The sequence below is a fragment of the Callithrix jacchus genome, chromosome 4 (assembly GCF_049354715.1).
Source record: "Callithrix jacchus isolate 240 chromosome 4, calJac240_pri, whole genome shotgun sequence".
Taxonomy (NCBI): Eukaryota; Metazoa; Chordata; class Mammalia; order Primates; family Cebidae; genus Callithrix; species Callithrix jacchus.
The window spans coordinates 11,684,319-11,710,882 of record NC_133505.1 but is presented as its reverse complement, the minus strand read 5'-3'; the positions used below and the strand labels follow the sequence as shown (position 1 = coordinate 11,710,882).

Below are 26,564 nucleotides of genomic sequence, written 5' to 3'. Positions count from 1 at the left end.
TGTATAGCTAGTGAAATAATATGTAGAAGAATAAAGCTGAAGTAAAGAGGTTCAAAAAACAAAAACAGGATTCTTTGAGAGCACATCTAAAGTAAAATGGCCGGGCGTGGTGGCTCACGCCTATAATCCCAGCACTTTGGGATGCTGGGTGGATCACAAGGTCAAGGGATCGAGACCATCCTGGTCAACAAGGTGAAACCCTGTCTCTACTAAAAATACAAAAATTAGCTGGGCGTGGTGGCGCGTGCCTGTAGTCTCAGCTACTCGGGAGGCTGAGGCAGGAGAATTGCTTGAACCCAGGAGGCGGAGGTTGCTGTGAGCCAAGATTGTGCCATTGCACTCCAGCCTGGGTAACAAGAGCGAAACTCCATCTCAAAATAAATAAATTAAATAAATAAATAAAGTAAAAAAAAATTCTATAAAAATAAAAAATTCTTAAAAGGAAATCTTTAGGGAGTGAAAAATGACCCTAAATAGAAAGCATATAATATGTAAAGATAGAAAAGCAGCAAAATTGTAAATATGCATATATGCAGGGGTGTGTGTGTGTGTGTGTGTGTGTGTGTGTGTAAAATCCCAGTGTCTCTATTATATATATACATACTTTATATAGATAGATATAGATACACACACATTATTTTGTTATAGTCTTATACAATCTATATATACATATATGCATATATAGATTAATAACGCATATATATATAATAAAATAATGCCTCAGGATTTAAAATGTACATTAAATTAAAATATGAAAAATAAGAAACACAGAAGTCTGAAGACAGATAAGAAAAAATAAACTGTTCTAAAATTCTTACCTTGTGTAGAATATGGCAAAAGAAAAATCCCAAAGTTTTCTTCAAGAAGTCACGGATGTTTAGAATAATCACAAAAAATAAAATTCTTGGTGAGTTAATATAAGAGAAAAATGGGTTAGGAGAAAATGAGCTAACCTTAATAAATTAATATAGGAGTAAAACGGGCTAGATAACAGTAAAACGATAGATATAAACTAAAATATATGTATCAATGATTATATTAAAAGTAAACAGCATATTTAAATTAAAAGACAAAGAGGAAACAACTCCATAAAATAACAGTGATAGGCTGCTTATGAGAAACTATGGGGTCCATAGACTCCTGGTCCCCTAAAGGTTCACTGAAAAATCACTGACATGAGGCCGATTGATTCATAGTAGAAAAAGCATACAAATTTATTTAATGTGTTTACATGGGAGTCTTCAGATTGAAGACCCAACTCAACAATAAGATATGGAAGCTTATGTACCATCCTGAGGCCACTGAAAAAAATGCAGACTCAGAGGATGGCCTCAAACAGGTTATGTGGGTAAATCAGGTTTACTGGCAAGACAGATTAGAGAGAGAGAGAAGAGAGAGAGGAGAGAGAGAGAGGAGAGAGAGGGAGGAGAGAGAGGGAGGAGAGAGAGAGAGAGAAGAGAGGGAGGAGAGAGAGAGAGAAGAGAGAGAGAGAAAGGGAGGAGAGAGAGAGGAGAGAGAGGGAGGAGAGAGAGGGAGGAGAGAGAGAGAGAGAGGGAGGAGAGAGTGAGAGAGAAGAGAAGGAGGAGAGAGAGAGGGAGGAGAGAGAGAGAGAGGGAGGAGGGGGGAGAGAGGGGGGAGAGGGAGGAGAGAGTGAGAGAGAAGAGAGGGAGGAGAGAGAGAGAGAGGGAGGAGGGGGGAGAGAGGGAGAGAGGAGAGAGAGAGAAGAGAGAGAGGAGAGAGAGAAGAGAGAGAGGAGAGAGAGGGAGGAGAGAGGAGAGAGAGGAGAGAGAGGGAGGAGAGAGAGAGAGAGGAGAGAGAGGGAGGAGAGAGAGAGAGAGAGAAGAGAGGGAGGAGAGAGGGAGGGAGGAGGGGGGGAGAGAGAGGGAGGAGAGAGAGAGAGGGAGGAGAGGGAGAGAGAGAGAGGAGAGAGAGAGAGAGAGGAGAGAGAGAGAAAGAGAGAGAGATAGAGGAGAGACTGACTTGAGTAGCAAAGCTGGAGCTTCCCTTAGAGAGAAGAGATGGTAAATATTTCTGTTTAGATTTTTGAAGGTGTCAGACTCTCAATCTCTCCTAGATCCAGAAGAGGCAGAGAAACAGGATGGCATGGCTGCATTAATGAAGATTCTCTAGAGATGCAAATTTCCCCTACCTCAGTTTGCTAGCCTCAAGGCAGCCCTTTCAAAGTATGTCAAAAGATACATTTGGGGCTAAAATATTTTTTATTTCCTTTAATACATACTTTAGTGGCATAAAGATTGAAAATAAAAGAACAGAAAAATTATACCATATAAATACTAAATGTTATATAGTTATACTCACATAAATTAGAAGTTAAAGCAGTAGACATTATAGGCATAAAATTTAATCATTTAATAATTAATTTAAAACAAAGTAATAAGATTCTAAATTTATATTTACTGAATAATACAGTCTCCAAATATATAAAGAAAATCTCTTAGAGAAATAAAAGGAGAATCAGGCAAATAGAAGATTTTACTCACAACTCCCAGTAACTGATAAAATTAGCAGGCCAAAATTAGTAAAGATAGAGCTACTAAGGCAACATGATTAATACACCTGACTTAAACATATAAACATTTTGTAGTATAACTGCAAAATACATATTCTTTTCAATTGTATATGAAACATTTAAAATAGATTATATAACAGACCAGAAAGTGATTCTCAACAAATTCTATAGTATTAGAGTGATACATAGTATGTTTTCTGTGCCAAGTAAAATTAAAGTGTAACAGAGCCTATGTTTAAAACTCTTCAGGTGTTTGTTTTACTTGTCCTTTCTCTTTGTCCTTTTCTTCTTCCATGCATGATTGCTTGCACTTAGTCATTTCCGTAGAGAGTAGTCACTAATAATTGATTAACTTCACATCCTGACCCTTGGGAGTTGCCTACCTGATTAATGAACTTGTTTTTCAGAGAACAATAATTCTTAGGTCATGCAGACCTCCTTGATGGCATTCAGAAGTTTGATCAGCTGAGGGATGTAAGCAGCTTTGATCACTGGGGACCTCACGGCCTGCATACTTACCTTACTCATAAAAGCCAGCAGTTATGTTCAAACCATATTGGATTTGAGAATTACCTCTCCTCTTCTCATGCTTTGGCCAAACCAAATAACCCTTTCTCTGCTCCTAAACAGTGATATGTCAATGTTTGGCTTCCTGCGCAAAAGATACTCAAAACTAGCTTTGGGGGTTTTACAACAAATGTAGAAATAAAAGGGAATAAATATAGTATCTCAAAATATTTAGAAACTAAGCAACATATGTAAAATAACTAACAGATTCAAAGAAGGCATCACCATGATAATTTTTAAAGATTTTGGAAATTGGAAGTAGCATGAGAAAAACATTCATTACATATCAGAGATGCTTAATAAAATTAACAGCAGATTTCTCATCAGAAACCATGGAGACTAGAAGAAAATGGGATGACATAGTCAAAGGTCTGTCAGATAAAAAACTTGTCAATCAAGAATATCATATCTGGCAAAATAATTATTTTAAAATGGAGAAATTAACACATAGCCAGATAAACAAACATGAAGAGTTTGCTACTAGCAGACATTCCCTCTAGGAAATACTGAAAGGAGTCCTTCGGGCTGAAGAGAAAGAGCACGAGACAGTTCCTCAAATACACGTAGAGAAAATAAAGAACACTAGTAAAGAGATTGACATAGGTAAATATAAATGGCAGTATAACATATTTTCTGTTTGAAACCTTTTTTTTTCTTGTATCTGATTTAAAGACAACTGCATAAATAAACTTTTATAAGTCTTAGTTGATGGGCAAACAATGTAAAAAGATGAAATTTGTGACAACAGCATGAAAGAGACAGGAAATAAAACTTTATAGAAGCAAAGCTTTTGTCTACTATTGAAATTAGGTAGGTGTTAACCCAAATACATTGTTATAAATGAAGATGTCATGGTAAAAGAAAATACTATTTAGAACCCTTCCTTACACCTTCTACAAAAATTAACTCCAGATGGATTAAAGATTTAAACATAAGACCTAACACCATAAAAAACCTAGGCAATACCATCCAGGACATAGGCATGGGCAAGGACTTCATTACTAAAACACCAAAAGCAACGGCAACAAAAGCCAAAATAGACAAATGAGATCTAATTAAACCTAAGAGCTTCTGCACAGCAAAACAAACTGTCATTAGAGTGAACCAGCAAACAAGAGAATGGGAAAAAAATTTTTGCAAGCTACCCAACTGACAAAGGGCTAATAACCAGAAACTGCAGAGAATCTAAATTTACATGAAAAAAGTAACCCCATCAAAGAGTGGGTCGAGGATATGAACAGACACTTTTCAAAAGAAGATATTTATGCAGCCCAGAAACATGAAAAAATGCTCATCATCACTGGTCATTAGAGAAATGCCAATCAAAACCACATTGAGATACCATCTCACGCCAGTTAGAATGGCGTTCATTAAAAAATCTGGAAACAACAGATGCTGGAGAGGATGTAGAGAAATAGGAACACTTTTACACTGTTGGTGAGAGTGTAAATTAGTTCAACCATGATAGAAGACAGTGTGGTGATTCCTCAAGGATCTAGAAATAGAAATTCCATTTGACCCAGCAATCCCATTACTGGGTATATACCCAAAGGATTATAAATCGATCTGTTTTAAAGACACGTGCACATATGTGTTCATTGCCACACTGTTTACAATAGCATAGACTTGGAACAAATCCAAATGCCCATCAATGATAGACTAGATAAAGAAAATATGGTACATATACACCATGGAATACTATGCAGCCATAAGACAGGATGAGTTCATGTCCTTTGCAGGGACATGAATAAACCTGGAAACCATCATTCTCAGCAAATTGACACAAGAACACAAAACCAAACACCACATGTTCTCACTCATAAGTGGGTGTTGAACAATGAGAACACACTGACACAGGGAGGGGAATATCATGCCCTGGGGCCTGTTGGAGGGTGAGGGGAATAGGGGAGGGATAGCAGGGGGTGGGGGGATTGGGAGGGATAACATCAGGAGAAATACCTAATATAGGTGATGGGGGATGGATACAGCAAACCGCCATGGCATGCGTATACCTATGTAACAATCCTGCACTATCTGCACATGTACCCCAGAACTTAAAGTATAATTTTTTTTTAAAAAAAGAAAATACTCTAAGAAATGACACAGGAAAAACTTAAACCTTCTCTGCTTTAGTAGATACTGTTGAGAAAGTAAAAAAGGCGAAACTAGGAGAAAGTATTTGCAAATCATACATCTGATAAGGGTATTCAAATATCCTGAATATATGCAGAATTCTTACAACTCAATAAAATAATAATAAACTCAATGATAAAAATCAATTTAACCCAGTTTTTTACAGTGAGCAAAAGTGTGAGTAGATACTTCTATAAAAATATACAAATGGTAAATAAGCTTATGAAAAGGTGTTCGATATCATTGGTCATTAGGAAAACGCAAATTCAACCCAAAATGCAATGCCAATTTATACTTACTAAGATGGTCATAATGTAAACAAATGAACAAATGTTGGTGACCCCGAGAAGATGTTATAACCCTCATACATTGCCTGTGGACATGTAAAGTCATACAGTCACTGTGGAAAACACTTTTTGCAGTTTCTCAGAAAGCTCAATGTAGAATGACTGTGTGACCCTGGAATTATACTCCTCACCATGTACCACTGCTTTGAAAACAGATCTACCTGAAAATATGTCCACCTGGTACATAGCTGGGTTATTTATAACAGCCAACATGTAGAAACAACCCTAGTGTGTACCCGCTGATGAATGGAGAAACAAAACATTTAGTCATACGGTGAAATATCACTCTGCGCAAAAAGGGAAAGAAGTACTGATGCTTGGATGAACCTTGAAAGCACTATGCTAAGTGAAAGAAACCAGACACCTAAGACTACATGTTGTATATTCCATTTATACGACATGTCCACTTTAGTTAGGCCTGTTGTCTCAAAGTAATAATTAAATGCATACTTTTCCATGCTCAAAATTGTTCCCATTTGAATGATAAATCGTAATATAATCCTATTATTATGTAAAATGTGTGGTAGAGTATGAAGTTGTGTTCGATTAATCTGGGAGAAAAGAGTAGTGCTATAGAGCAATATTCCAGCATGCATTCCAGAGTAAGCTCCTTCAAACAGATTTGGTAAGACCAAGGACTGGGCCAAAAGCAAGAAACAAGAATAGCACATAAGCAATGACGACTATCACGTGAAGTCTCTTCTTCCGAAGGTACATTTATATATGTAATGATAATGACTCAGAAAGTGGTGGGAGGCAAAATTTTCCAAATAATCTCCTATTGAATAAAAAAAATGCATGTCGTACCAATGTTTAAAAATACTACCAAGTGGTTTTGTATTGTAGATTGCTGCTTTCAAGAATAACTCTATTTAGTCCTCTTCATTACTTATAAGTAAATACTTTCAGCCAGGCAGAGTGGCTCACACCTATAATCCCAATGCCTTGGGAGGCCGAGGTGGGTGGGTCACAAGGTCATGAGATGAAGACCATCCCGGCTAATATGGTGAAACCCTATCTCTACTAAAATACAAAAAAATTAGCCGGGCATGGTGGTGTGCACCTGTAGTCCCAGTTACTCAGGAGGCTGAGACAGGGGAATCACTTGAACCTGGGAGGTAGAGGTTGCAGTGAGCCAAGATCCGCCACTATACTCTAGCCTGGTGACAGAGCAAGACTCTGTCTAAATACATACATACATACATTCTAAGAACTCTTTTTCCAAAAGAGTATTTCACTTCTAAAACCAGTAACAATATTACTTACAAGATTCTTAGTGGAGACTTCGTAAATATTCCTGTGCTTTTTCAGGTATTGTAGAAAATAAAGCACATTTCTTACCTTTCTTACTGATAGCTGTTTGCATCCGGAAATGCACTATTCATTTTAAATGAAATATGGGTGATTTTCTTAATTCTGTGTTACTAAAACAATTTGAGTGTGCTTCCATGAGTGAAAGAAAGCCTATGTCTGAAGTATCCACTTTTACTAAGAAAATTAACAAAAATGAATATTGCTTATTTTGCATATTTAAATTTTTGATGACAATAAAAATGGTTTTCACTAAAGTATTCTAAAATATGATTAAGTGAATTTCATTGATGTAACAAAAGGCAGTCTTGAAGTACCTGCTTTAGCCTCAAGCATTGCAAATTGTTTAAAGCTTATTTTGTGAAATACTATGCAGCCCTCAAAAAGAATGGGTTCATGTCCTTTGCAGTGGCATAGATGAAGCTGGAAACCATCATTCCCATCAAACTAACACAGGAACAGAAAACCAAACATCACATGTTCTCACTCATAAATGGGAGTTGAACAATGAGAACACATGGGCACAGGGAGGGGAACATCACACACCAGGGCCTGTTGGGGGTCGAGGGCAAGTGGAGGGAGAGCTTTAGGATACATACCTAATGTATGCAGGGCTTAAAACCTAGAGGACAGGTTGGTGGGTATAGCAAACCACTGCGGCACATGTATGCCTGTGTAACAAACCTTCACGTTCTGCACATGTATCCCAGAACTTAAAATGAAAAAAAAAAAAGGGCCTGTTTTGAATACTACTAGCTATGTGAAGGAATTTTTTTCTAATTAGAACATATACATTATAATTTTTTAAAAACAACATTTTCACTTTTTCCTGTGTGACCAACATTAGAATAATATCCTTCAGATTTTGTGGATTGTTTTCATTGCAGTATTTTCTTCCTTTTGAGCTTTATGTTGCATAGAGCACTTTCACCAGTCAGTGTTTAAAACTATTTACCTCATTCTTGGTGGTCGTAGGAAAGGGTCTGGCCTAAGAAAGACCTACGTTCAGTGGAGCTCATGCCAGGTATCTTCCAGAAAGTGTCTGGGATCAGTACGGAAGCATCCAGGAAGTCAGTCTCTCTCTCTGTCTGTCTCTGTCTTACTCACCTTGTTAGAAAGGCCACCTTCTTCCTATCAAGAGAATTAAGAGAGAAGTAGCTCTAATATCAAATTTTCTTAAGGTCAGAGAGAAAAAAAAAAAAGTGTGATACCATTCTGTCAGCTATTCCCAAGGCAAATACTGTAGGAAAAGTGAAAAGCTATGAAACAAAAAAGAAAATATGGTTAAGTGCCTTTGCACTACATTCACAAGGAATCGGTCTAAAGCAGAGCCTATATGGAAGGAAAACAAAGTTGGGGGACTGGCACTACCCAACTTCAAGACAAAGCTACAGTAATCAAGGCATTTTGGCACTGGCAAAAGAATAAACTAATGGGCCAATGGGACAGAATAGAAAGCTGCAAAATAAATCCACATAAATATAGTCAAGTGATCTTTGACAAATTAACAAAGGCAATACAATGGAGAAAAGCTCATCTTCTCAACAAATGGTACTGGAACAATGGGAACACTGAGATAACCACAGGGTAAAGAGAGAATGTAGTTACGGGCCGTACACCTTCACAGCTATTACCTGAGAATGGACCACAACCTGATGTAAAATGCAAAACAACAAAACTCCTAGAAGATAACATAGGAGAAAACCAAGATGACCTTGGTTTAGAAATTATATTTTAGATATCAAATAAATAATCCATGAAAGAAACAACAAAAGTTAGACTTCATTGAAATAAAAAAATTCTGTTCTGCAAAAGACACTGTTAAGAGAATGAAAAGATAAGCTTGGAATGGGAAAAATGTTTTCAAAAGACATATCTGACAAAAGGCTTATCCGAAATGTACAAAGAACTCTTAAATCTCAACAACAAGAAGCAAACAACCCAAAGACAAAAGGACAGAGATATAAACAGACACTTTACCAAAAAAGATACACAGATGGCAGATAAGTGTATGAAAAGATGTTCAACATCGTGGCATTAAAACAACATCATGCAAATTAAAACAATGAATTACCACCACACACACAGAAGAACAACTAAAATCCAAAACACTGACAGCACTTACCATAGAGGTGAAGCAACAGGAACTCTTGTTCATTACACGTGGGAATACAAAAAGTACAGCCACTTTGGAAGACAGTTTGGCAATTTCTTAGAAAGTGAAACAAACTGAATATAACTCAGCAGTTGTGCTCCTTGGTATTTACCCAAATGAACTGAACAGTTAGGTCTACTCAAAAACGCAGTTTTACTCATAATTGTCAAAACTTGGAAGGAAGATGGTCTTCAGTAGGTAAATGGATAAATAAACCATGGGACATCAGATGATGGAATATTATTTATTGCAAAAGGAAATGAGCTATCAAGCTATAAAAATACATGGAAGAAATGTAAATGTACATTACTAAGAGAAAGAAGCCAATCTGAAAAAGCCAAATGCTATATATGATTCCAATCACATGACATTCTGGGAAACATAAAACTGAAGGTAGTAACAAGGTGAGTGGTTGCCAGAGATTAAGCAGGAGAAAGGGAGGCACAAGCAGGACACAGAGGATTTTTAGGCCAATAAAACTACTTTGTGTGATATTGAATGAGTACAAGCCATTATACATTTGTAAAATCCCTAGAATGTACAACACCAAGAGTGAACCCTAATGTAAACTGCGGATTTGGGGTGACAGCAGTGTGTCAATGTAGCTTTATAGATTACAACAAATGTGTCACTGTGATCCAAGATGTGGATAGTGGGAGAGGCTGTACTTGTGAGGGCAGGGAGTCTGGGGGATCTCTTTGTGTACTCTGTCTGTCTACATACAGTTTTTGCTGTGAACCCAAAATAGCTTTAAAAAGTAAAGCTTTTTTGTTTTCTTTTTGAAGATAGAGTCTCTAGTTTTGTCCTCTACATTCACCTAGTAATGATAAGGGTGAGCCTGGAGTTGTTTCTCGTCGGGACACTGAAGAAAGAAAGTAAAGGGCTGTTGTTGCCTGCCACCAGCTTTCAGATAGCCTGTCAATCAAAGACAGCTTTGTGCTGTACTAAAAGACAGCTCTCTGTGCTGGGGTTTTTAACGTCGTATCTGACATTGCACTCACTCCTCATGGCCCTGAGGTACCAACTCTATTTATATTTGTGGGCTTCAGTTTTACTTTTTCCTAAGTCTTTTTCTAGATAATTTCTGTTTTGTTTTGTTTTTCTGGTCTGTAGTTTTTGTTTCCCTTGTAAAGTGAACAAAATTTAGAAATCAAGGTTGAGAAAATGGAGAGAGCCCCTTAGAGCTATTTTTTCATACATACATTTAAAAACCATGGCGATGCTCTATACTTTGGATGATAAAGTTGTTTCCCATGGGAGCATAGGTTATCATACTGTTATGATATGTATGATATGTTATGATATATATGATATGATATGTATGTTATGATATGATATATATGTACACCGGGCCTGAATAGTGAAGTAAATGGATGGCAGATGGTGGTAGCCAGGTTTTCACAGCTGGAGTGGAAGTCTATAGATGAGCAAGGGAAGGAAGCTAGAATGATCCATGTGGTACCAGGTAGATTTGGACACTTCAGTATCAACTCATGTTTAGCTTGTACAGATGGTTATAAATAGAAATATTTATAAATATGTGTATATATATAGGGGTAAGTGTACAGACATGTATTTTCTTCTTCTGTCAGTTGAGGCAGCCTAAACGCAACCAGTTAGCAATAAGCACTCTTAGCACCAAGATCCTGGTTTCTAATACCATTCTCTTAAAAAAGTAACCAGGATTTCCTGGAGAAATGGCTGATTGAAGCACAAGGGCTAGAAATGCACAAAATGAGCCTCAAGCATCATGGCACTTTGTTGCTCAGAAACGAAGAAGTACTAAAAGAAAAACAAACTAAAAACCCATAATGACGAAGTTATATCATGAAGACAACAGAAGGAGTTCTCAATGGTCAACCTGGAACAACCGGAGCATAAGAGAAGCAGTATTGGCAGGGCGCAGTAGTTCACACCTGCAATCCCAGCACTTTGGGAGGCCGAGACAAGAGGATCGCCTGAGGTCAGGAGTTCAAGAGGTCATCAATGGTGAGAAGTCATTTTGCTAGTCTGTACATTTGATAGGAAGTGATTAAAATGACTCTTTACTTCTGTTATCTTCCACTCTAAATGTATAACCCTAGGCTAATTGTGGGAAAAATACCAGGCAAATCCCAATTGAGGGACATTTAACAAAATACCCACACAGGTACTCCTCAAACTGTCAAGGTCATCCAAAAAATGTAAGTCTTAGAAACTGTAGCAGCCAGGGGAGCCTAAGAAAACATGATAGGTGGCAAGGCACAGTGGCTCACACGTGTAATCCCACCACTTTGGGAGGCTGAGGTGGGCAGAGCACCTAAGGTCAGGAGTTCCAGACCAGTCTGGCCAATGTGGTGCAACTCCATCTCTACTAAAAATAAAAATAAACCCATTAGTCAGGGATGGTGACAGGTGCCTGTAGTCCCAGCTACTTGGGACAGGAGAATCGCAGGAACCTGGGAGGCAGAGGTTACAGTGAGCTGAGATCACACCATTGCACTTCATACTTTATAGCAGAGTGAGACTGTCTCAGAAAAGAAAAAAAAGAGAAAGAAAAAAAAAGAAAATATGACAATTAAATGTACCAGAGTAGCCTGTATAAGATACTGAGATTTTGGAATAGCAAAAGGACAAAACTAAGGAAATCTGTATAAAGTATGGACTTTAGTTAATATCGTAGTATCAACATTGGTTCATTCATGTATCAAATGGACCATACTATATTCCATGTTATTAGTAGGAGAGGCCTGAGAAGCACTGTCTAAGCTAAAGGGCCAACATCAGCAGTGATAAGTCATGTTGATAGTATGTACATTTCCCATGATGTGATGTAAGTGGCTTTTTAACTCCTGCAATCTTTCTGATACTGGGTATATGGGAACTCCGTACTCTCTTTAACATTTTTCTGTAAACATAAAACTATTCTAAAATGGAAAGTTTATTTTTAAAAACATGGCATTTCATTGCTCTATGAAAAGCGATGTATAAAAGAATGTGACTTAATGTGTCTCTGTCATATGCTTGCAGCAAGAGGAGACTTTGGGACTTGGAAGTGACTCCTAAAATAGAGTGTTTTTAAAACTGTGGCATATAATCTCAATAAAATGATGGAGAATGGCTACTTGGGAAATAAGGAAACTTTTGTTTGTGAGATTATTTATGACACATCACAATAGCAATCTTAAAAATGGAAGCAGCTTCTCAGAGACCTAAGCGCAAACAAATGGTAAAGGATTTGCACGTGTAAATCTTAGACGACTCTAGAATGAAAAAATCTTGAATAAAGGCCTGCGTTTCGAAGCCCATCTGTGCAGGATGAATAAAAATCCATTTTCCCATGTTAATGAGTAGGTTCTCACCAAATACTAATGACGAGAGTGATATCTCAAAGAACAGGGTGGCTCAGAGAATACTTGAAATTTCTCAGAAATGTAGGGCAATAGATAGCAAAATTGACCCACAATTAGGTCATCAGGCAGATGAGGGGCACGGTTTGCAGTAAAGAGTGTGACTGAAATATGGTAGAATTGAAGATCTGAGACAGGGATGACTAATGCCTGGTTGTCTATGGCAGATGTGAAAGTCACCGAAGTTCCATAAATAATCTGAATTTAAGAACTCAAGGTTTGGAGTTACAGACCTGGGTCCATTGTCCGCTGTTCTCCCTCCCCAGGCAAGTCACAGCAAGTCTTGTAAGCCATAATTTTGTCATCTGAAAAGCGGAAGAAAAAGGGTGCTTACCTCATAAGGTTGCATGAATATTAAATAACATATGGTTTTCAGTGTTTAAAATGGTGCATGGTATATATATATATATATATATATGTAATAAAAGAGAGCTAGAGAGCTACTATTACTGTAATTATGCTATTACTCATATTGTGAAAGATGCATGTGGGGGTAATGGCATATAAGGGAAGCACTAAGACCGTGTCTGGCACAAATTAGGGACAGAAAGTGTTTCTAGAGACTTCTTTGAGATAATGATGGTTTGGTCACGTGATGTGGCAGATTGGGCTTTCAGTCAGGTTCATTCTCATTGATGTCTATTCTTGATTACCTGTGTGGTATTTGGACGTCCACTAAAGAGTTCTTCATATCTTCTCAGTTCAGTGTTCCTTTTTTCTCTGTGTTAATAAGTAAGTTCAGCACTAATTATCATAGTTAACCATTGACTGAATATTTAAGGTTTATAGCTAACCATTGACTTAATATGGTAGTAGTCCAAATCTGCACTTTGTGCTGTAATATATTCTTTTTCCATAGCGTAATCTCTACTGAAAAGTGTTTGATGAATGTTATATATACATACACGTGGATATTATATATGTTTCTACGTTTTCCGGACACTGGTTATTTCATTCTTTCATGGGAGAAAAAGTGAGTAGTAACCAGTAAAACTGGTTTTTGTTTGTTTAACTCAACTTCTAGGTGTGATGTTTCTTAGAGAGATAATAAAATAAGGACATTATGATTTTTCACAGAGCTCACACCTTTGGGTCAGAGGAGCAGAAAGTGCATTTGAAATCTATAGAGCTAAAGTCCAAGATTTGGGTCTTCTCCTAACTTAAATGGTATGTGTCTTAGTCTGGGTCTCTGAAAGCAGACTGAGACCTTGTCTTTTGTGAGTCAGTTGAGGTCGTTTACTGGAGAGTGCGAGGGCAAGGAGCAAGTATATAGAAGAGAGATAATGAAAGAAGAAAGAAAAAAGCCAATACAAGAAAGCATTATTGAGTTAGCATTTAGAGAGGATAATTAGAATCGCATCGCACTAGACCTCTTCAGGAGCTTTATGAAATAGGTCTCGTACTGTCCACCCAAATAAAAAAGAGTGAAGCATTTATCTGCTGACACCTGATACCTGTATTATTAACTCCCTTACACTTCCAGCTTACACATAGGTGAGTACTAGATGTGTTTCTGATACAGACAGGAAACAGGAAAGTACTGGGTAGGAGTGAGCGGTTCCCCGGCAAAAGCCTCACTCTCAAGCCTGAAGACTCGTGGACCTAAATGAGGACAGGCTTTTCTGTTTTTGCATTCAAAAAGTTGACTTTTGGCCCACCCCACCCCTCATCCTGCCCTCATATAAACCCAAGACCTTAGCAGGCACACACACAAGTGGCTAAATGTCAGGACCAGCAGACCAGACAGCAAAACAACATGGCACAGAAAGAGGAGGGATGGATGGAGGGAGCGAGGAGTTCAGCTGGGGGATGTGAGAGAATGGTCTGGCCACTGGGTGGCCTGACTCCAGGGGAAGCCTAACTTCCCACTCCATCCCAGCATTTTGGTTTCCTATCCATGTTACTGAGAGCCACCTTCGCCACTCAGAAAAACTTTGCACACATCCTTCCAGTGTGTGATCCAATTCTTCTGGTACACTGGGCAAGGATTCGGGATACAGAAGGCTGTCACATGTCCCCCTGCCCTTGTGATAAGGCAGAGTGTCCACTGAGTTGATTAACACACATACCATCTGCAGATGGCAAATTTCAGACCTTGGTCACACATGCCCACTTGGGCTTCAGGAGTTGCAGACACCCACCCCTAGATGCTACCATGGGGGCCAGAGTGCCAAAGCACTCATGCTGGCCTCTGCACCTTCCCGTCTGTATGCTCCCCCTGGGGGTAGCAACTGCAGGGTGACCAAGCAGATGACACCCCTGTCACATGTCCTGCAAGAAGAATCAGGGAACTCTCGTTTCATTTCCATGAGGTATTCCATACAAGGCACCAGAGAAGTCCCTGAACAGGAAGCATGAGGTGTGTAGTATGGGCCCGATGTAGGGCTTTGGCTGTTGTGTCTGTGCAAATCTAGACGAAGCCAGCGTGGAAGTCAGGAGAGCATGGAAGTGGCCAAAGCAGTGGGTGAACTGAAGTAGTGAATGGGAGATGCCAGATAGACTCTATGAAGTTACTATGTTGTTTAACTTCTCCAGAGCTCAGTTTTCTCATCAATTAAATGCAACTGAGTTTAACCAAGCAACTAAACATGGAAATCTACTGTTCAACAAATACTTTGTTAGATAGTTGAATAAGATCTAGGTTTTCAAACACGGATTCCATTTTTGTCAAATGACATCTTATGCAACCCTCTTAAATGAATCAGACAAATGTGTAGCTGTATAAATTGAAAAAGGTATAAAGCCCCATAGCCCATTCTCCATTCTCAGTCCTGGACTTCACATGTAAGAGACCCTAGAACGCAGAGGAACACAGTTTAGATGTACTATACTGGGTGCCCCTTCAGTTTACTTCATGCTCTATGTGTTATGTGATTCTCTGTAACCCAGAAAAATTGGCTCCCACAGGGATTAAAGAACAAGCAATTTTAGGACACCTGCCAGCTGCCATGGAGGCTGACACATATTCCTTATCATCTAACTTAGGCAGCCAGGAGAGGCAGCTTTGGCTTAAAGTAAGATCTGTCAAGCTCAAGAATGTTTCTTTGGAATCACACTTACATGGTAGGGTCCTTGAAGTTGAATATCAGTCAAGCAGAAAAACAAGTCCACTCCTTTAAGAGAGTGCACAGCAAGCCACAAACTGGGAGAAGATATTTGCAATACTTGTATCTAAGAAGTTAATATCAAAATATATATAAATGGACTCTGACAAAGCCAAAAGAAAATGATTAAAAAAATAATTGTGGGCAAAGAAACTTGAATGCCACAGAAGATATGCAAATAACCAATAATGAAAGATGTTCAATTTCATTTCTCAGAGAAAAGCTCATTAAAACCACAATGTGATATCATGCCATACCACTAGAATAATGAAATTAATAATGATTGCCCTTGTCATGCATTGATGAAGCTAAGTACAACTGGAATTCTCACACACTGAGTTGAATATAAATAAATATAAATCAAAACAATGATTTTGGAAAACTGTTTAGTTGCATATTCTTTTTTTTTTTTTTTTTTTTTTTTAGAAAAAGTCTCACTCTGTCACCCAGGCTGGAGTGCAGTGGCATGATCTCTGCTAACTGCAACCTCCGCCCCCAGGTTCAAGAAATTCTCCTCCTTCGGCCTCCCGAGTAGCTGGGATTACAGGTGCCTGCACCGCGTCTGGCTCATTTTTGTACTTTTAGTAGAGATGGGGTTTCACCATCTTGGCCAGGCTGGTCTGGAACTCCTGATCTCTTGATCCACCCATGTCAGCCTCCCAAAGTGCTGAGATTACAGGCGTGAGCCACTGCACTCGGTCCCTAGAAGTATCTTCTAAAGCCTAATCTATACATGCTTTGACTCAATTTTTCCACTTATATATATGATCTATTGAAACACACAAATGTGTTGACGAAAAGAACATAAATGTTCATAGCAGCATTACCCGTATAGCCCCCAAATGGAGACAACCAAAATGTTAATCTACTGTAGAATGGACAGATGAGCTATGGAATATTGATACAACGAAATTCTGTACATCAATGAGCATGAACAACCTACAGCTGCATACAACAATATGGATGAATCTTATAACTGAAATGTCAAACTGTGCATAAAAGTGTACGTATTTTAGTATTTCATCTGCATACAGCTCAAAAACAGGAAAACATAATCTATATGATTAGAAGTCAAGATGATGGTTGTCTTTGGAAAGTTAATGACTGCAAGGGAGTGTGAGGGAGTTTCTGTGTGCTGGCATTTTTCTGTTTCTTTATTTGAGTGCTGGTTACATGGATATACTCACTACAGGAAAATTTACCAAATTGTACATCTGTGATCATTGCACTTTTTGCTTGTAGTTTATATTTTGAAAATGTATACACAGTTGCAAGCACACAGCATGCATACACATGCGCACGCACACACACACACACACACATACACACAGAAATCAACTGTGTGCACAAGGTCTTTACTGTAGAGCTAAGTGCAAATCTTAAAATCACTGAGGGAGGGGGCATCACTGTTTTTCTAATTGGGGAGGTGTTTCAACAACAATGTACAAAACAGTTCTGAAAAACACAAATTTGATGGTTTGAAGTAAAAGAGTGTCTTATTTATGGATATGAGAAATTCATTAGCTAATTGAAACCATTTATTGATTCCTTAGATCAATAAATATTGATCTTTTAGTCTTCTTTTAGCATTATACTGGGTACTTAGGGTGATTAAAAATGAATGAAACAAAGATTCTGTCTTAGAGAGCTTACAGAACTATTGGGGGATTACAATGTGCATGCTACGGAACGTACTCAATACCATAAAAGAGGTACACAGAAAATACTGTAAGAGTTCAGAAGTGGAACAGGTCACTCATGGCCCTGAGACTCAAGGACAACTTCATGGTAGAGGGGCATTTTCACTTAAACTTCTGTCATAGTAGGTTGAGTTTAGCCGTGTGGAGACTGCTGAGTAGGACCAGCTATGGATCACGCTGAGACAGATAAATGGCTAAACTGGGGAGAATGGTCACTTCATCCAGAGCCACAGAGCTTTAGAGTGAATAGGTTTATTTATGTTTACTGTGAGTAGATTCATTTATTTGTTAATTTGACAAATGTTTATTGAATTCTTCCCATAGGCAAGGACTGGGGATATAACTATGATTAAGCATTCTGTTCTCTCTCCCCTTCTAGACTCTTGCAAGACTGAGGGAAGATAAATAAGGGAATGAGTATTTGCAAGAAAGCACGACACAGTTTATAATGGAGGGAAAGGTTCTGGGAGAGTCAGATCAGGGCTACACAACCCGTGAGCTCAACGAGGGGCTCCTAGAAGAAATGTCATGCCAACTAAGATCTGAATCATGAGGTGGGGTAAAATCAATACTGAATCTTAGTTGCCAGGTTGAGAAATTTGAACAGAATTGGATGTTTTATGTGCATAGAAATTTGAAGAAAAGAATGGCATACTCCAAACTGGTTTTTTAAAGCAGTTTAATCTTGCTGCTACACAGATTAATGTAAAAGAGGAATTAAGAAGAGGAGAGAACAGTTAGCATATTTCAGGTGAGAGACAGTAATGTGCTGAACATCTTTAGGAAAACCTAGAGAAAGTGATATATTATACTTGAGAGATACTGGAATGGTAGGCCTGAGAGAATGTGTCAACTAATTTTATTTTGGATTATTTTGGATGAGGAAAAGAAAAGCGATGCAAAGATTGTGAACCTAGGTAAGCTGTTTCATTTGCAAAGAGGAAACTCAAAGGAAGAGGCATGCCTGGAATAGTCGGGACACTGGTGGGGACTGCTGAGAGAAGAGAGATGTAAGACCTGCTTTGGATGCATGCATTGAATTTGAGATGTCAGAAGAAAATATCCTGAAATCCCGATAGAGAATTTTAGACAGAGTGTTAGGGTTTGAGAGAGAATGCTAGAGCTGGAAATACAGATTTGGGAGTCTTGAAAGTATTTATTGAATCCATGAAACCAATGAGATTGTCAAATGACAAATTACATTGAGAAAAACAGAAACAGGAAGCCAGTAGTGAGACCCAGGGACAGTGGCAACATTCAGAGGGGCTGAGAAAGAATGCAGAAATGACAGAGGAGGTGTAGGAAAGAGGGGGAAGGAGGAAAGTGCCAGAAAATCATCAGAGCAAAGTTTCAGGAAAAGAGCAAAGTGGCCCACAGTGTCATATGTGATAGGAGTTTCATGATAATAGAGACTTGCTTAAAAAAAATGCTACTGTTATATGTATATTGCCTTGGGGAAGGCAACATGTGAGGAGAACAGATAGAATTTATAATCCTTTATTTAATATTTCTCCCAAAGTCAGTTCCCTGTATACTAAATCACTAATAAGAGTTTAAACCAAGTGCTGTGACTATATTTTCACTACAGCCAAGACTTGAAAAACTAAACCATTTGAAAATGGTCATTTGGGTGCAAGGATTTTGCAGTTCTGCCTTGCTGTTTATAGAAAACAGCCCACTTTAATGCCAACCTAAACTAGAAAGGCAAGAAATACTTAAAAGCAAATGTCCTTGCTGTTTAAAAATACTTGTGACAGAATAAAATGAAACTAAGGGAAAGGTATTAAAAAGTACTAGGCGAAGGCAAACGATGCTAACTTTTTAAGCACGTACTCATCTCAAACAGATAAGAGAAACTGTCTATCTGTTGATGGTGGTCTCTTTTTTGAAAACTTTTCTATTAATATCTGAGAGCAGCTGACATATGTAAATGTCCAAGCATGTCCAGACTTGTCATTTCCTCTCTCAGGCAGGTGCATGCCTCATGTCCGTTCTCTCCTTAGGTAGAACTGTTTTACATCCTACTTGGTGCCGTCCTGCTGTAATTATCAATAGCGCCTCCTTCCACTTTCAAATATGTCCCTGAGCAGATGTGAAATGGTATGTTTGCTCTGCTTGTAGATCTCTCATATACTCAGCAGAAAATGAGAGTTAAATTTAGGGGCTCTGGCACCAGATGGATTAGAATTTGAATCCAGAATCTATCATTTTCTGACTTAGTTTTTGGCAGTGTTTGTTCTTGGGCAGCTTTTTAACCTCTGTGGGCCTCAGTTTTCTCAGATGACAAAGAAAAATTACAGAACTTGTTGAATAGAGTTATTGTGATGAAGTCATGTCCATAAAGGGTTGACATGTTGCCGGGAACATACACAAGCACCCAATAAACATCATCAATTATTATCGTTGGTATTGTCATACCCCATCTAGAACCCTGACGCAGACTGGAGTTAACTTTGAGCTGCTTTTGAATGCACTTCTCGTGTTCCAAAGGAGTGCCCTTTTCCCAGTGCCAGGACTTCCCTGCAGATGTCATTTCCCTGGTATGAGTGCAATAAGGGATGCCAGTAATAATCTTTCATCCATGTGGGTTTATTACAACATTGAGCTCACTACGAGCTATACAGTAATGAGCAATCACTCCTGGGCCCAGTCTGAAGACAGAGATAGAAGTAACAAATTATACACATACTAAAACTGTATAACCAGTGTTCTGAGCTCATACCATATGAATTCCTAGAGCATTTTGTTATCTCACGTGTATTATTACATGTGTAACAATGTGAGCCTTGAAAAAATACTTTTCTTTGAGTTCCATTTTGTGTACTGAAAGATGAATCTTGATTCTCTACCTTCCACCACTTCAGTGAGTCAGTGTAGACACGAACAATGAAAAATGGAACCAAATTATTTTGTGGATTTTTGCACTGCTTCACAAGTCAGAAAATCAGAAAATGCAAACTCTTCTTTTGCCAGGTGTAATTTTCAGTATAAGTTTGGACCACAAGTCTGGGTCTCAAAAACTGTATGGCAGAAGTAATCCAGTAATGTAGTCACTACTTTTCCTTTTTACCTCAAATGAAAAGTGCATGATTTCTCCCAAAATATTCATAAGCAGGGCAGAGAAGTAATTAGGAACCTATTATTTTGTCAGTAGGGACTGGAGTATGAATTTTAAGCTTGCTGCTTAGATAACTGCAGGTATCCAGTGTATCTGAACTTCATCTTTATAATTTAAATTATAATAGTAGCCACCACATAAAACTAATGGAGATTACATGAGATAGTACATGCAATGTCTGATTCTCAGTGTTCAATAAATGCCGGCCATTACTATCTGTTAGCCTTTCGTTTATCTGGAGCATTCGGGTTCTTCCGCCAGTATTCCAGCCTTGGCTGAAGCCGTGATTGTGATACATGGTTCTGCCTCGTTACATCCACCAGATTTCGTTGAGAATACAGCGCAGCACAGAACCTCTTCAGGCGACCACTGCCTCTGCCTTCGGAAATGTCTCTGCTCAAAAGACAGTGAAGGAGGGAAGGGCAGTGATAGGGAAGGAGCTAATGACAAGTTACTGAGCCAGAAATAAAGGGGTAAAAGGAATGAATTTATGGGCACATGAGTTTTCAAAACCTCTCAGCGTATCTGTGGAACTTTTTTTTGGAACCAGTACCATCTGTTTGCCGATGACTGTGACAGAAATGTGTCCATGAGTTTGGACCCTTCTTTGTCCCCCCCTATACACAGCTGTGCGGTATAGCCAGATGTTCTTGTGTTTCAGAGGCAACCACATCCATCAAGCTCTTTGCAGGCCTGGATCCTTCATGCTTGTGTGACTTCCTTTCTCCAGCAGTGAGACTGGTGCGCTTGTTTACCCACTTTTCTTTTTTTCCTTATTTTTTTCTCACGTTGCTTTTAATTAAATTAAAGGCCAGCACTGCCACTAATTAACCAAGAGTGGCACATTTGTAAACCTGGATTTGCCTGGTTGCCAGGAGAGAAAAATCCCTCCGCACTCTGCCAAAACTGTGTTTGCCGGGCACCATTGGTGTTTTGGCCATGCTGCTTGGATTTTGTCAGAACATAATGTAGCTGTGTAAAAGATGCCCTTCAGAGATGTAGCTGACTTGCCTCGTTCCCAGACTTAAATATGCTGCGGACTAATTAACACCAGCGTGAAAGTAAACACTCAAATATCGTTACCTTGCGGATAACAGCACACGAGTTTCTGTGCATGGGTTTCTGTCTCCTAAAAAAAGAATGATGATGGTTGTTATCACAGGAAGGGAAAATATCGGGAAAGAAAAGCATTGGCATCGGTTAACGGGCATTCTCTTGTCCCAGCTTCTAGCAATCTTAAATCTCTGGGGTAGAGCCATAGTATCGGGAATGTGTGTCATAAGCATTGTAAACTTGGACAGAGAAGAGGGAACTATGTGTTTGGGGGCAAATGTGCCATTAAGAAGGGTCAGCTTGCAGGGGTAACTTGAATTCATGCTGGAAAGAAGCATCTTTTTGCCTACTCTCTCTCCCTTCTGACAACAGAAGAGCTCCACTGACAACAGGGCCACTTGAATTCGGGGACTTTTGACTGAAATTGAGCTTATTGCTTGGGAACCGCCTGAGGTTGACACCTGGGCTGTGGAGTAAATAAACATGCTTACTTCTTCTGATCCTCGATCTGAAATGTCCAGCGATTCCAAGTGCCCAAAAGAAGTGAAGCTGAAGAGGAGAACAGAGACCAGTTTTAGTGAAAAATGGTTATTTTTACACATTGCGATGAAAGCATTTACTTTTTTCTTAAAAACTTCATTTTTGTCTGGAAGCACAGAATAAAACGTTACCTTTATATATCTACTCTGCAACGATGCTGCCCGTAGAACTCTGTGAAAATGGAAATGCGTTCTGTGCTCATGGGACCACTGAGCCCTTGCAGTGAGCTGCTATGACTGAGAACTACATATTTACTGTGATTTTAGTTAATTTAAATGTTAACGCTCACTTGTGGCTGCAGCTACTCTATTGGGTGGCATCGTGCTCTCCTCTACAACGTATGAACTGTGGCATTGTTTTTATTTTTGCAAACCTTTTTTTAATATTTTTAATTTTTTAAATTTTTCCATGGGTTCTTAGGGTACAGGTGGTATTTGGTTACATGTGTAAGTTTTTATTATTATTACACTTTAAGTTCTGGGGTACATGTGCAGAACGTGCAGGTTTGTTACATAGGTATACTTGTGCCATGGTGATATGCTGGACCCATCAACCTGTCATCTACATTAGGTATTTATTCTAATGCTATCGCTCCCCTAGACCCCACCTCCCGACAGGCCCCAGTGTGTGATGTTCCCCTCCCTGTGTCCAAGCATTCTCATTGTTCAGCTCCCACTTATGAGTGAGAACATGAAGTGTTGATTTTTGCAGCCCTTTTGGATGTTTGGCGTAATAGAAGATGGCTGATTCTCATATCTATTTCTGTATTCTGTTGTCATAATTTTTGCTGAAGTTTATGAAGAAACTCTGACCATACCCAGAAATATATTTGGGAGATATAAACTCAAGAATTAAGATTTGAAAAAATTAATAACATTTACTGTCTTATGAAAGTCTTGCTTTTTAGACAGACCTTACTCTGTTGCCCAGGCTGGAGTGCAGTGGCACACTCATGGCTCACTGCTCCTTCTACCGCTCACACAATCCTCCCACCTCAGCCTCTTGAGTAGCTGGGACTTTAGGCATGCACCACCATGTGCTGCTAAGTTTTAGAAGTTTTTTGTAGAGACAGGATCTCACTATGTTGCCCAGACTGGTCTCAAACTACTGGGCTCAAGTGATTCTCCCACTTCAGCCTCCCAAAGTGCTGGAATTATAGGCATGAGCCACTGCACAAGTCCAAAAGATGTTTTGTTTTTTTTTTTAAATGAAATTGGCTTTAAAAAATACTGTTTAGTTCCACTGCCTTCATTCACACAGGCACTAGCAGTTTTACCAACCATTGCATTTGTACCAATAGTACAAATGCCAGTGTCATAAGTAAAAACAGGTCACATTTAAGTATTCTCTTATAAATAGTTTAGACTTCTCACGTTCTCTAAAAGTATCAGGAACCCCTAGAATTCTGCAGATCCCACTTTTAGAAGTGTTCCAGAATCTTCTAATCTGCCCCATCCTGCACTCCCCTCCTTCCCACCAAATCAAACTCACATACCACTCTTATCTAACACAACAACTTAGCTCTATTCTTGGAGACCTCGGAGCCAACCAATAACAAGGATCTCAATTTTCCCCCCAGGCAATTAACTTATATTTCCCAACAAACGTAAGTCCCACCTTAAAAAGAATTCTGGTGCCGTTTATAAGAATCACTATGTTCCTTGTTTACCCTCTCCCATACAAACATCTGTACATTTTTATTTCATCCCCAAGCTAGTACTTTCAACCTATCTGCTGGAAAAATCCACCAGGCTATGTACCTGTAAATAATTATCTGTTTCTTTGTTTCCTTTTTGATCTATTTCTGATGTAACACAGTGAGTTTCTTGCAAGAAAATAGAGTTTATTTTTTAAGTATTAACTGGATGGATAGGTACATGATGTACCAGCTGTGCCTATCGACTCCTCTCCCACACTGACCTGCTTCTCTTCTCGTTTCAGTTTGCTTAATGATCCTCCCTTCCACGCAGTCACTAAGAGTACTCATTTGAGCTAAGCATCATCTTTGAGCATTTCCCCTTCTGTGTATGTGAAAATCATGAGACATAGCTAGTTCTTAGAGGGAAAGAAAATGCATGACTACATGCCATTTGGATAGCTGGTTACCAGGCTGTTGTGAGTAAAGTGTCTGTCAAATGGTATTTTTAATTGAAAAAAGAATAATGGTCTCTTTTAGCTTTCTGGTTTTAAATGTAAGACTTGGGTGAAATCAGCTCTACTCATACCACCTAGCAATGGCAATGTGCATACTCTATTTTAGGAAATTGTCAAAAACTTTAAAAGGATTCTCACAGCTCAGCTCTATTTAAAATTCAAGAGGGAAAAAAATTTTTTTAAGTCAAGAGGTCTTCAGATGTCCTCCAAGCCCCGGTTTTCCTCACGCTAAGGCTTACAGAGCCAAACATTGGCAGAGAACCCATAACCTCACATTATGTGGGGACTCCATGTACCATATTTTAGCCACTGAATTCATTTCTGGACTCTTGTTAGTGACTGCCTGAATTCTTTAGGGCCTCATGGCAAAGTGGACTCCAGGGATTTTAACACATTCTGAGTTTGGGTTGCAAAGGAATCTAGAGACTGTTGCTTTCAGCTGGAGCCCAGAACAACTGACAATGAAGAAAGACTGCATTAAAAGCTGCTGGTGACCTCCTTAGGCAATATGGCTACTTTTGAAAATAAACATATTTACCTTACAATCACTTAGAAGAAAATTACATTAAGAGGTGGAGAAAACTGCTGTGTGTATAGGATGGTTCAGCTACAGATAGGAAAATCTAATCTTCAAAAGGAAGCACAGTATTGTGGTGTAAGAATTGGATCACAAGAGCTCTCTCTTTTCGCCCTGGTTTCATCCCCATCTAGTTGTATGAACTTGGACAAGTAATTGAACGTCTTTGGGTTTCAGCTTCTAGTCTATATATAACATGCGACATGAATTATAACTTTCTATGAATTCTTTGGCTTTCTCAATTCATATAACCCTTTGCTTTCCTATTCTGATAAACTAGTTACACCCTTGTAGCTTTGCCTTTTGGGTACATGGATTCCTAATAATTAAACTGAATTTCATTTTGCTTAGAAACTATTTACTACAATGCCGATTATAAAATGCAAATATGAGTATTCGTGTATAAATGACTTGCCTTCCATGTGTACTGAGGCAAGTGTAGTATTAGAAGCCTGGGGTCAAAAGCTCTTCATTTTTTACTCAATGGAATAACTTGTTTTGTCTAATACCTTGGTAAGATCTAGAATCAGCGTCACCTTATTTACAAAACATATAGATAGAAGTTACTTCTGAGCTCTCCGATTTTTCAGTAGCAGCCATTATTAGCAAATATAGATTCATAAATACAAGGTCATATATATGATTAAAATTTTACATGGCAGATACAAGATGTCACAGAGTGCATTATTTTCTAACTATTTTATTGAATGGGACATGATAAATGCCCAGTTATCTTGGCTAAGTTTCCCAGTGTCCGTGTCCACACGTAAATCATTAAGTACCAGCACTGAAAAAAGCTGCCTTCTAATAACTTTCCAGCTTCTCTGGGCTGGTTACAGGGAAGCACTGGCCACAACTGTAGTACAGGATCTTTCCTGTAGTTCATTGAGAAAGACGCACACCCTTTCTCCACCTAAATAGAATATGGTTTGAGCCTCAGTATAACCTTTCCGTTTGCAGTGGCGTAGTTTGATTACTGTTTCTTTCTTCGTGCCATCATTAGTGCTGTGGCATATGATCAAACGCTGGTGGTGAGGGGGAAGAGAGGGGTGTTTATTAGTCTTAGACCATACAGTGATTTACTCTGGAGCAAGTTAGCATGCTGGATTTGTTCGATATTAACGTGCATAGATTTTTTTAAATGCTGTAATTCCAAACATGGGGCTAATCCAGAGACAGTGGACTTTTGTCTAGGAAGCAGGCATTTCAAAATAATCAGCTGTCGTCTCTTAAGAGGTGGTGAAAACTGCCGTGTGTATAGGATGGTTCAGTTAGTTATATGAGTTTCTATTGAGGCTGCTTATCACATTGTAAAAATGCAATTTTAGCAACAAAAATTCTTAGAAATTAAATTTTATTGCCTTCTTAACAGACCTTCTGTGAAATGTCTTTTACTGAATATTGTTTTTTTGTCCTTGTCAGAAGACTGCAATTTATTCCTTACTAAACTGGAGGGGTATGATTCCAGATTCACCTATAGTGAGCTAATTGCTGATCCTAGTAAATTTAACATGGCCTCGTTAGTATCTACCCTCATCTTCAGGTAGCTGAAGTCTTCTAATGGCACATATTAAACTATAGTGGTGCAAACATCCTAGAGTTAAATGACCAGTGACAACCCATTTATTCACCCTTTATCACCTTCTCAAAGAATCCCAGTTACAAGATGTCATCATCCTAATCTCTCAGGATTAGCTTAAGGATGGCTGTTACCCTCTCATCTCTCACTCCCATCAGTTTTATATTTCCTTACCTAGAAATTTCAACCTACATTTTTAAAATGCCCTAAGTTTTTATATTCCCATGCCTTTGGGAAAATTGCTTCAAGGTGGCTCTGTGTTTTTATTTTGATCACCAAATATAAAGTCAGAGAAACAAGAGAAGCT

The 26,564-nt window shown here is 38.7% G+C and overlaps 2 protein-coding genes across 19 annotated transcripts in view; one reads left to right on the top strand and one right to left on the bottom strand.

Moving 5' to 3' along the window:
* Positions 1-26,564, bottom strand: part of LOC103792246 (uncharacterized) — a 230,313-nt gene that overhangs the window by 30,102 nt on the left and 173,647 nt on the right. For 3 of the 5 annotated variants that reach the window (XR_008481011.2, XR_013533680.1, XM_078368279.1), the window contains 3 exons: positions 21,899-21,956; positions 21,438-21,483; positions 12,666-12,737 (listed from right to left, as the gene is read on the bottom strand). Coding sequence is in view for 2 of the 5 variants with exons in the window: in XM_078368279.1 (XP_078224405.1) it covers positions 12,666-12,737; positions 21,438-21,483; positions 21,899-21,956 (176 nt within the window). In the remaining 3 variants the exon portion in view is untranslated. Of the gene's footprint in view, positions 1-11,024; positions 12,738-13,093; positions 20,748-21,437; positions 21,484-21,898; positions 21,957-26,564 lie in introns of those variants that run through there. The other 2 variants (XR_013533679.1, XM_078368280.1) reach the window with 2 other exon arrangements.
* LOC144582018 (uncharacterized) overlaps positions 1-26,564 on the top strand; it is an 821,808-nt gene that overhangs the window by 662,904 nt on the left and 132,340 nt on the right. The window lies entirely within an intron of this gene.